The 12,298-nt window shown below is 40.7% G+C and overlaps 1 protein-coding gene across 5 annotated transcripts in view; it reads right to left on the bottom strand.

The window, feature by feature from the left end:
* Nucleotides 1-12,298, bottom strand: part of nalcn (sodium leak channel, non-selective) — a 214,852-nt gene that overhangs the window by 30,584 nt on the left and 171,970 nt on the right. For all 5 annotated transcript variants that reach the window (XM_061879749.1, XM_061879750.1, XM_061879751.1 and 2 more), the window contains exons 19-26: nucleotides 12,206-12,279; nucleotides 7,775-7,946; nucleotides 7,611-7,702; nucleotides 7,411-7,533; nucleotides 3,312-3,368; nucleotides 825-945; nucleotides 614-745; nucleotides 363-530 (exon numbers count right to left, since the gene is read on the bottom strand). In XM_061879749.1, coding sequence (XP_061735733.1) covers nucleotides 363-530; nucleotides 614-745; nucleotides 825-945; nucleotides 3,312-3,368; nucleotides 7,411-7,533; nucleotides 7,611-7,702; nucleotides 7,775-7,946; nucleotides 12,206-12,279 — 939 coding nt within the window. The remainder of the gene's footprint in view (nucleotides 1-362; nucleotides 531-613; nucleotides 746-824; nucleotides 946-3,311; nucleotides 3,369-7,410; nucleotides 7,534-7,610; nucleotides 7,703-7,774; nucleotides 7,947-12,205; nucleotides 12,280-12,298) is intronic.

Raw genomic sequence — 12,298 nt, 5'->3', positions numbered from 1 at the left:
CGAGCGGGTCTAACATGTGATACTTCCACATTCACCCATTCACACACACATTCACACACTGATGGAGGGAGCTGCCATGCAAGGCGCTAACCAGCACCCATCAGGAGCAAGGGTGAAGTGTCTTGCTCAAGGACAAAACGGACGTGACGAGGTTGGTACTAGGTGGGGATTGAACCAGGGACCCTCGAATTGCGCACGACCACTCTGCCACTGTGCCACGCCGTCCCCACTCACTTATTTCTAAGAATAAGTATATAGTTAATGAAATAAATACATTCAATTATTTCATATTATATTTGAAATTCAACGATGTGCTTTATTGCATCTCTCCAGGTGTGTCGTCATTGCTCACATGCACCCACCAGGAAAATCTCCTTGAATCCTTTGAGGACTTCCCGCACCACCTTCCTCATTTGGGGCACCAGCTTGAAGATCCTGAGCGGTCGCAGGCAGCGCAGCATCATCAGCAGCTGAGCGCCGGACTCGGGCGGGACATCCGGCGGAAGCCAGCATAAAAAGATGAGGCTCACCTGGGACGTAACGAGTAAAACAGCAACTCAGATATCTTGTCAGGCATATTCATGGAGCTCTGTGAGGCTTGGAGCTTTCATACGAGATAGATGAAGATGTCCATGACACCTCCAAAGTCTCTGATGACCGCCGTGGGAGTGAAGAACAAACCGTCGGCCATGATCTTCAAGTTGAGCTCGATGCTCATGAAGATGACAAAGACGTACTCCCCGATCTAAAACAAGAGAGGAACGTGTGGCGTTTATTTTATAATTTTTTTAATAAAACATGCTGGATGCTCCGTTGTTGACGACCTGCAGGGTGGGCACGTGCATGACCCTGGTGAAGGGCGACTCAAACATCATGGAGATGCAGGAGCAGATGGTCACAATGATCATCACCCAGTCCAAATAGGTGACCAGGCCTAGGAGGTCGCTGCAGAGACACACAATTCACCTTCATTCATAAAAACACACTAAGAAACCTATAGAAAATACGCCAAAAGATGTAAATATACAGAGAAAATCTAGAATGCATGGTCCGAGATGAACACAATGCATAAACATTTTTCTTTTAAAGACACATTATTGGACCAGACTGTACAATTTTACAGCCTAGTATTTTGACCCTTGACAAAAATTATATATTTAAGCTACAGAGTTTTATACACGCTAACCAACAGGTGGCGCCATCGATTTTCTCAAGCAAGTCAAAGCTTTGCGTCCTGTCATTCGCACACATCAGTGACCGATTGGGAGATGCATAATGGGTAGGTTGGCCTAATTAGCAAACAGAGGATAAAACTGTCAGCTATTATATGTCATGTTTTCTCCCTAATAAGTCCTAAAAATTATTTTTAGTGTCAGTCGTCCCTCACTACTTCGTGCTTGGAAGTTTGTGGCTTCCTAACTATATTTTTTAAAGCACATTCTGTTTTTATTTGGTATTTTCAAGCATAAAAATGGCTAAATAACTATAAATATCAATAATACAGTAATAAAGGTTGTATTCTGTCGCGTGAGTTTTGAAAGGAAGTTAGAAGAGTGCAAACTATCTGCGTACGCAAGGAGCTTAGATCTTACCATTAAAAGCATATACGAGAAAAATATCAAACTATTTGTATACGTTATCAAAAAAAGATTTGTTAAGTGAGCCCAAGGATTATCCGTTGGTCGCGTTCCCAAACATGTCAAACTATCAGGTGATGCAGACGACATTTTACACACCAAAAACACATGAAAACTTGGAAAAGCAAGAAGGTCTACAACTTGTGGCTGGGTCATGGACACTGATATTAAGATTCTACCAGATGAATCATGTATCGTTTTTGCTCGGGTAAGGTTGCATTTCGTGATTTATCTTTGCGTCTCCAGCCATGTTTGTTGCCTTAATTGTAGCTGTTGCACGCCCCGTTTACAAGTACGCGTGTTTTTACCCGTCTTTATCAAAACATAACTATAAATGTCAACATTGTCTTTGTGCTTAAAGATTCATTTATGATTGCTGCCTTTGGTAAAAACTTAACTTTTAGGTTTTGCTCACATTTGCTTTCTTTTATTCAGACTCGCTGAGTTGGTGCTTTGTGAAGCACTCGTAGCAAGAAATACAAATACAAAATACAAATAACATAAAGAAACAATATTTAAATGGGAAATATTAAACGTTATATCAAACAAACCTTTAACGAAGTGATCACTGAAAACTTGTGCGCTCTTCGACTAGATTGTACATGCAGTACATTTATATTGGTGTACATACAATCCATCCATCCATTCTTTTACTACTGCTTGTCCCTCTCAGCATCGCGGGGGGTACCAGAGCCTATCCCAGCTGCAATCAGGCGGAAGGTGGGATGTACATATTATATTGATAGAAATGGATATATAATTAATAAAATTGGATATTAAGAGTATTTAAAAGTTGTACTCCTACCTTGTTTACTTCCGTGACAACCTCTTTAATGTTTTGTAATTACAAATATCAAGCAGTTAAATGTGGAGATAGTGTTTTGCATTTATTCCATCATGCTTTGAAATTATTTAAATGGGTGTAATTTTGAATGGTTTTTCGGTGCATGGACAAAAATGGTGTTGTATTGTATAATGTGTGACCATGTCTGTTGGTTAGATATACATATTTATTTTTGGCATCATGACTAGGGAAGGTTGTTTGCATTGGGTCACATAAGTATTTGATGCACTTGGTATTATTAAAAACATAATTGGACATAGGCCTGAATCACTCATTTAATCCACAAGAAGGTGACAAAGGAGCAACATACTGTATTCGGGAAACTTAACATGTTTACTGCACTGCCTAATTTTATCTGACTATTAGTAACATCTCCCAATGTGATGCGGGATTATTAATGAGGCAGCGCAGGTGTACCTAATGCTATACGTGATGGCTGTCTTTTATGTATGCTGATCTGTGGCTGAAATTTCTCAGAGGAAATGTGCGCCTTCAACCAGAACCTAAATAATTAAATTAGTTTCGGACACGGACGCCTGGAGATTTTCCATTTATTCCGAGGGCCTGCGCTCACCTGACAGCTCTCATTAGCGGCTGGGGGATCAGAGTCTTTTGAAGTCACTTTGCGAGCAACATGGTACGGGTTCAACATGACCAGACTCATTTGAGGTATTCAGAAGTGCTCTTCAATCAGTGTGGCTGGTTGCCATAGCAATGAGTTCAAGTGCCTTCGATCAGCATAATCTCATGGCTAAGCAGCTTGAGAAGCCAGAACCAAATGCTATCATTCTATTTTTGACAACTAATGAGCCATGCAAATGCCAACTTACTACAGTTGGTGGTACTTTGTGTTCTTCACTGCTCCTGTGATAGGGTCGGTTTTGGATCTGGATGAAGGATTGACAAGAATCACAGATCAACAATTCAAAGATATACTATATTATATCAATTAAACTTGGGTATACTTTGGAGTGTACTGTGTGTATAGCAGTGCAGATTTACTAACCACTGCAGCCATTATTATCCAAATTGTGTCCTGTGTGAGCAACACTGCCTTAAACCTCTTGGACATAGAATTCACCAGACTAAACAGGTTGTTGCTGAAGTCCTCTTGCATTCCTCCATGACATGTCAGGTGGCTCTGGTGGATGTTAGACACCTTGCTCTCCTCCACCTTCCATCCTAAGTTCTGCTGGAGGATGCCCAGCAGGTGCTCAACTGGGTTCAGGTGTGGATGAGACAAACTTGGTCACTCTAACATCTTACTTAGAAGGGCACTCGTCTTAGAGGTGTGTTTGCCCTCTTTATGTTGGAAAACTGACATGTGGTCCATTTCACCAACGAAAGGGATCGTGCTCTGCTTAATTATGTCACATTTAGGGATGGGTACCGTCCACATTTCAAACGATTGGGGACCAACTTCCATTACCTGGGAATCGATATTGATACTCAACCGTGCCAATTTTCACTTCTTTTGTGTGTTCAAATGTGGTAATAAATGTTAATTGGTTAAATTTAAAAAAATCTAACTCTTTTAAAATTACATAGAACACTGATCGGTGCTGTCCAGTTGTCTTGTTTTCTTACATTTCTGTGTCTCGTTTACTGTACTGTACTACCGTATTTTCCGGAATTAAGAACGCATCGAGCTATAAGCCGCATCCACAAAGTTTTAGAAGAAAAAAATATTTTAAAAAGTATTAGCTGCTATTTACACAGGAAGATTGTGAAAATGTTTATTTATATACCTTAGTTGTTTCCAAGCGGTGCCTGTAACATGGCAGTAAAACGTCTGATGAAACAAAACATAAGTCATTGTCACAGATCCGTTAACTGTGGAAGCTGGCTCTCCAATCAGTCAAAACAGACTCAATAACTCCATGGTGACATTTTGGTGAATTTACTGAGGAATTTGTGAAACGAAAACAATACAAAAAGAATGCCGTTGTAAGTTAATATACTAACACAGACACTCGTAAACGTGTTTGCATATTTGTTCATGCTGACGATGCAAGCTTCACTACATTACGATAGCAAGTACAAATATGCATGAAAACACTCTTAAGGACATCACATATGGGACAGTAAGTATAAAAAGTTTTAGGTATATTGTAAAACTAGTAAATGTTGCTTGGACTGATGAATGAAGAATCCATACAAGTAGACCTGCTATGGACGGCTAGAAGACTGAACGGCACTGCTACGTCCGGTTTGAAAGCACTAAATGAAGGGACACTGCAGCAACTGCAGTGAGCGAACTCGTCGAAAAGATTGAGCCGTATAACAAACAAAAAAACACCTACTTAGTGTATTTCCTTGTTTTTTTAAACTTTTTATTATGGCAGTCAGCAAAGAGACATCCATAAATTAGCCGCACCGTCTAATAAGCCGCTGTGTTTAAAGTGTAAGATAAAGTAGTGGCTTAAGGTCAGGAAATCTCAATATATAGTAGGTTTTGCATGCAGTTGCAATTCCAAGACAATAAATGGCAGTAGTGTATAAACTACACTACTGTTGCCTTAGCTAGGAAGTAGTATTTGCCATTAGGTTGAATGTGCCAGTCTTTTCTTCCGTTCAGTCCTACAAAATGTTTAAACGGTAAATATTATACTTATGAAACACCAACTGTTTGATTGTAACGTGCATCTGAGTTGTAGTTTTCATTCATCAGTCGAAACCGGTTGTATCAGCTCTGTGCTTGAACAATTGTCTTCTTATGTCCTTAATTGTTTCCCTTTTGTTTTTATGTGTTTACTTTACCTAATTATTTGTGGACTTTATGTATCTGCACTGCAACCACATATTTTTCCCATTGTGGGATAAAGTGTATCCTGTCCTGTTACCCAATTTGGAGGTGCTGAAATTGCCATGTAAAATCGCTAATGCTAAATGGTAGCATATTTACGGCAAATCCAATGTAAATTAGCATCAAGCTAGCACATACTGAAAAGTGGAGCCTTACTGTACTTCTGAGCGCCTTCTGCTTTCTCTGTTGGCATGGAAACTGTAAACATTGCTGAGAGGCAGAGTCGGGCAAAAAAGGTATCGAAATATGGCATCTTTCAACGGACTTCGGTCAGTACCTATAAAAGTACCAAATTGGGTACCCATCCCTAGTACGGATACATTCCGGAAGTCATGTTCCCCTTAAAGAATAGCAGCTCTCTCCAGTGCCAGCAGAACCCGTGCAGCCCCAAACCATGAAGCTACCAGCACCAACACATCATTGTCTTGCCAGCTGTTTACAAACCCCGTTTCCATATGAGTTGGGCAATTGTGTTAGATGTAAATATAAACGGAATACAATGATTTGCAAATCATTTTCAACTCATATTCAATTTAATATGCTACAAAGACAACATATTTGATGTTCAAACTGATAAAAAAAATTTTTTTTGCAAATAATCATTAACTTTAGAATTTGATGCCAGAGACACGTGACAAAGAAGTTGGGAAAGGTGGCAATAAATACTGATAAAGTTGAGGAATGCTCAGCAAACTCCTGTATGGAACATCCCACAGGTGTGCAGGCTAATTGGGAACAGGCGGGTGCCATGATTGGGTATAAAAGCAGCTGCCATGAAATGCTAAGTAATTCAAAAAACAAGGATGGGGCGAGGGTCACCACTTTGTAAGCAAATTGTCGAACAACATTTCTCAATGAGCTATTGCAAGGAATTTAGGGATTTTACCATCTACGGTCCGTAAAATCATCAAAAAGTTCTGAGAATCTGGAGAAATCACTGCACGTAAGCGATGATATTATGGACTTTTGATCCCTCAGGTGGTACTGCATCAAAAACCGACATCAGTGTGTAAAGGATATCACCACATGGGCTCAGGAACACTTCATAAAACCACTGTCAGTAACCACAGTTGGGCGCTACATCTGTAAGTGCAAGTTAAAACTCTACTATGCAAAGCGAAACCCATTTATCAATAACACCTAGAAACGCCGCCGGCTTCACTGGGCCCGAGCTCATCTAAGATGGACTGATGCAAAGTGGAAAAGTGTTCTGTGGTCTGACGAATCCACATTTCAAATTATATCTGGAAACTGTGGACGTGGTGTCCTCCGGAATGAAGAGGAAATATAACCATCCGGAATGTTATAGGCGCAAAGTTCAAAAGCCAGCATCTGTGATGGTATGGGTGTGTATTAGTGCCCAAGGCATGGGTAACTTACACCTCTGTGAAGGCACCATTAATGCTGAAAGGTCCATACAGGTTTTGGAGCAACAAATGTTGTCATCCAAGCAACGTTATCATGGACGCCTCGGCTTATTTTAGCAAAACAATGCCAAGCCACGTGTTACAACAGCGTGGCTTCGTAGTAAAAGAGTGCGGGTACTTTCCTGGCCCGCCTGCAGTCCAAACATGTCTCCCATCGAAAATGTGTGGCGCATTATGAAGTGTAAAATACGACAACAAGACCCCGGACTGTTGAACAACTTAAGCTGTACATCAAGCAAGAATGGTAAAGAATTCCACTTTCAAAGCTTCAACAATTAGTTTCCTCAGTTCCAAAACGTTTATTGAGTGCTGATAAAAGAAAATGTGATGTAACACAGTGGTGAACATGCCCTTTCCCAACTACTTTGGCACATGTTGCATCCATAAAATTCTTAGTTAATTATTATTTGCAAAAAAAAAAAAAGGTTTATGAGTTTGAACATTGAATATCTTGTCTTTGTAGTGCATTCAATTGAATATAGGTTGAAAAGGATTTGCAAATCATTGTATTCCGTTTATATTTACATCCAACACAATTTCCCAACTCATATGGAAACGGGGTTTGTAGATAACACATGTCTGTGTATTGACTCATGCAATACAAGCTGTACACTGACTACTCTAAAGTATAACCAAGTTCCCATTCCTATTATCCTTGGACAAAATAATGAAAATCCTTGCTGGCGATCATCTTACGCATTGAAGCGAGCTCGAACGATCATCCGGCAGAAGTTCCTGAAGCGGTGTTCCCGACCCACAATGAAGAGAGGCTTGTCAAAGTACGGGTGGTTCTCCCTCAGCTCCTCCTCTTGGACTTTTCTGTTGGTGGCGCAGGTAGAAGGTAGCCTTTAAGTATTTTTGTATTTCGGAGGAAACTGAATTTTAAGTAAAAGTACCTCTTCATCTCTGCTTGCTCTTTTTTTTCTTGGATCATCTTGATCTCACTGTCCTCCCTCTGGGCATTACGGTAGCGGACAGTGCTTGAATGCTTTCGGATCAAGACGAGACACGGTTATGGACACGTGTTTTGTACCTTTCTTGACACCGAGGGCCGACTTACATCTTGGGTGAGGGTCTCCAGCGACTTCCCTCGGCTGATCCGCTGACTGGTGGAGCCGTGTCGCAAAGAGCGGCGCTCTTGTCGTATGTGATGCTGGACGCTGAGGATGGAGCGCTCCTTGGCCGGCTGTCCATCCAAGGACCCGCTGAGCATCCGCTGCCTCGTGCAGGCCCTGAGTCAAATGAAAAAAAATGCCCATTATCTTACATAATTACAACAACTGTCATTGCAATTCTACTGATTACACATTTGTGATCTCAGTTTTCAATGAAACAAGTAGAAATTTGAAATATGACAGTTTTGCAATTTTTCCGTGGTAAAGCTTGTCTCCTCATTGTCAAACTAAATCATCACGTGTTCAGGACGGGATTGTTTTTTTTTTTTAATGCAATACACCAAGTAGTGTTGTCCCGATATCAATATTTTAGTACCAGTACCAAACTTATTTCGATACTTTTCCGTACTTTTCTAAATAAAAAGCACCACAAAAAATTGCATTATTGGCTTTATTTTGACAAACAATATTAGGGTACATTAAACATGTGTTTTTTATTGCACGTTTGTCCTTAAGTAAAATAGTGAACATACAAGAAAATGTGTCTTTTATTAGTAAGTCAGCTCCTAATTTAGCTGCTGACATATACAGTAACATTTTGTGTCATCATCCATCCTATTATTTTGTCCAAATTATTAGGGACAAGTGGTAGAAAATGAATTATTGATCTACTTGTTAATTTACTGTTAACATCTGCTTACTTTCTCTTTTAACATGTTCTATCTAAACTTCTGTTAAAATGTAATAATCACTTATTGTTCTGTTGTTTGATACTTTACATCAATGGGGGTATCAACCCAATACCAAGTCGATACAGGATCACACATTGGTAATTTTCAAAGTCCTCATTTGTCCAAAAAAAAACCCAAAGAAGATGTTGTGTTGCCAAAAAATGTCAACGTAATCGTAGTATTATCGACTCGATACGCTACTGTACTTGGTATCTTTACAGTGGATGTGAGGTGTAGATCCACCAATGGCATTTGTTTACATTTTGACGCCAGTGAGCTACGATGTGTAGTGAAGCATGTTTAGCTATTCCTCGTCCTGCAGGGATGATACTTGTCAGAAACGTACTTGATTTGTCGCCACGGAGACCAGGATTAGTGATTTAGAGGTAGCTAAAACACTGCCGACTGGGGCTGGACTTTAGCCCCTAGCTAGATAGCCATGTCTTAAAGCACCTCTTCCTGAGGGTGTTTCAGTGTTATAACTTCACCTTTATCTTTAATTTTTAAGCCAAACTGCGTCCATTCTCCCTTTTCTGTCTACACACTGTGTCTGCTTGTAAGTACTCCGTGATTATGCGCTGCCGAACATGCTCCTCTGCTCGTAAACAAGCAATGACACGACGTGACAACGAAGAAGGTGCGGGGGACCGGTACTTTTCCGAGGCGGTACAGTACCAAATATGATTCATTAGTATCGCGGTACTATACTAATACCGGTATACCGTACAACCCTAACACCAAGTCATCCATAGCTGCATGGACGTCAATCAATTCAGTCATTTAATTTTTGTTATTATATGTAAAAATCTGCACTGCAACCACGTCATTTCCACCTAGTTGGATAAACAAAAGTGAATCCTATCCTATCACAGCCTGTATATGCTAAACTAGTAAATCCGGGGTGATCTTAATTGTGTGTTTTTGTGAGATGGGTGGCTGACCAGACCAGACCAGACAGGACGTGTTATTACTACTGATTTTCTGTCTGTCTTTTCTGAGGACGAGGACGGGCGGGCCAGATTGGACACGGTGCTGGCGGGCTAATGTACGCCAGGTGCCAGCTCTGCCATGCTGAACAGCAAATTATCCATTTATTTTCAGCAGCGCTGTAAATGAGTCTGAAGTGGGCCTGGCTGTGTGTGTGTGTGTGTGTGTGTGTGTGTCTAAAAGCTGTAGAAAACATTAGAACACAAGAAATGTACCAGTTTTTGGAATCAAGATGAGTACCATTGTTTTTTGTCACCTACTACAACTACAAATGTATAACCAAGGTAATTGAATCACATTACATATAGTGGGCAGACAAGTTTATTTATGCAACTGCAGAGAGTAATAGGACTCGATTGGTCGTAAGGGGTATATTTTATTTAAGTGGACAACACACCTGATTATTGGAGTAAGGTGTCAATGAGATTATAGGTGTCTGACTACTCGACAATTATTTTCCGAAGATTGTAATTCTACTACCAACCTCATAGTCCAATTGTTGGATACTGAACGCCACTAGGGTTGAGAACTTAGGGCCTGATGCGCTGATTCATAAAGGCAGTTCGCCATCACAAAGCCTGCTGTGCCACTTTGTGCTTAGGACACGCCAAAGGAGGACACGGCTCACCTCATGACTCTATGTCTAGCAGCCCCCAGTTGTATTGAGTTTTAGACACCTGTTGTAGATTTAATAATAATAATAAATAATGTATGGACTTTTCTTCGCTAACAGCCATATTTCAACAAAGAGTTATCAACAGAGACCGAAAATTTGTTTTATTGTTTGTGCTCTGGTGCTGTCTTTTGGATGAGTTCGCTCACTGCTTAGTGCTTTCAACTGGAAGTACAAGTGCTGCTCCATCTCGTTGTCGTCTTTACCGTTTTTACTTTACAAAAAGTGTTTTCTTGCATATTTTTACGTGCTATCATAATGTAATTGAGCTAGCGTTGCTAGCATTAGCCAATATATTTACATGTTTAAAAGTATCTGTGAGTACTATCAACTTACAATGGCATTTTCTTGGTATTTGAGTCTGTTTAGCGGATTGGAGAGCTAGCTTCCGCAACTAGTGGGTCCATGACGATGACTTATTACAATTACCATTAATAGATTAAAAGGGACCCCGAGACTTAAACAAGTTAAAAAGCTTATTCGGGTGTTACCATTCAGTGGTCAATCGTACGGAATATGTACTGTTCTGTACCATCTACTACTACAAGTCTCAATCAATCAACCAAAGACTTCTGTTTTGTTTGATCTTCAGTTTTACTGCCATGTGACAGGCACTGTTAGGAAACAATTGAGGTAAATAAACATTTACAAAATTATTATGTGTAAATAACTAATTTCATAAGGTAAGTATCAGCAGTTTACAGTCCGGTGTTGCTAATATATGAAAAATATTTTTTTCTTCTCAACTTTAGTGGGATTGGCTTACATACCAGTGCGCTATATAGCCTGAAACATATGGTAATTGTTCAAAACATTGTGTTGCCTTTTTTAAGAATTCTATAACTATTAGAATCTGGGAACCTTTTTTTTTTTATCTCCGGCTATCTTGATTAAAAAAACCTTAAAATTCAGTTTATATGATGATGCCAATTTATGTTAAATCATAATAATAATAAGATAACCTTTGTGCTTTGGGCTAGTAGAAAATGAAAATATGCTAAATATAATATTTTCTGCCCCAAGTGGAGGAGTTTTGACAGTACCACATAAGATATGTTTTAATTGCTGATGTGGGTTTATTGATTTTTAAATGCGCCAGAAAATAACCCGTTTTGTACAATGCCCAGTAGTGCGTAAATGTGTTCCTGTATAGTATTTCTCCAGCAATGGTCATGTCTCCAAGTTGGGGAGGAGCTCTTGCCCTAAGTGGAGGAGTTCAAGTACCTCGGAGTCTTGTTCACGAGTGAGGGAGGAGTGGATCGTGAGATCGACAGGCGAATCGGTGCGGCGTCTTCATTAATGCGGACGCTGTATTGATCCGTTGTGGTGAAGAAGGAGCTGAGCCGGAAGGCAAAGCTATCAATTTACCGGTCAATCTACGTTCCCATCTTCACCTACGGTCATGAACTTTGGGTCATGACCGAAAGGACAAAATCACGGGTACAAGCGGCCGTAATGAGTCTACTACGCCGGGTGGTGGGGCTCTCCCTTAGAGATAGGGTGAGAAGCTCTGTCATCCGGGAGGAGATCAAAGTAAAGCCGCTGCTCCTCCACATCGAGAGGAGCCAGATGAGGTGGTCAGGGCATCTGGTCAGGATGCCACCCAAACGCCTCCCTAGGGAGGTGTTTCGGGCACGTCCAACTGGTATGAGGCCACGGGGAAGACCCAGGACACGTTGGGAAGACTATCTATCCCGGCTGGCCTGGGAACGGCTGAGGATCCCCCGGGAGGAGCTGGACAAAGTGGCTGGGGAGAGGGAAGTCTAGGCTTCCCTGCTTAGGCTGCTGCCCCCGCGATCTGACCTCGGATAAGCGGAAGAAGATGGATGGATGGATGGATAATATTTTTTGGGTAATGCTTTCTTAAGGATATTTTTACAGATTCAGGAAGGGAAGATCTATCCAAAAAATATCCGATTCATGTACTCCTTTCAATCACATGCATTGTAAAAGCAACTTGCAGTGAAGATGTACACACGTCTTACCGTAGTATTTTATTGACGGTAGTTTCTTTTTCCAGCAGATTCCGAGCCTGGATGCTAAATATTGACCTGCGGAGCTGAGAGAACCACACACGG

Source organism: Nerophis ophidion, linkage group LG19 (genome assembly GCF_033978795.1).
Source record: "Nerophis ophidion isolate RoL-2023_Sa linkage group LG19, RoL_Noph_v1.0, whole genome shotgun sequence".
NCBI lineage: Eukaryota > Metazoa > Chordata > Actinopteri > Syngnathiformes > Syngnathidae > Nerophis > Nerophis ophidion.
This window is presented reverse-complemented; position numbering and strand designations above follow the sequence as displayed.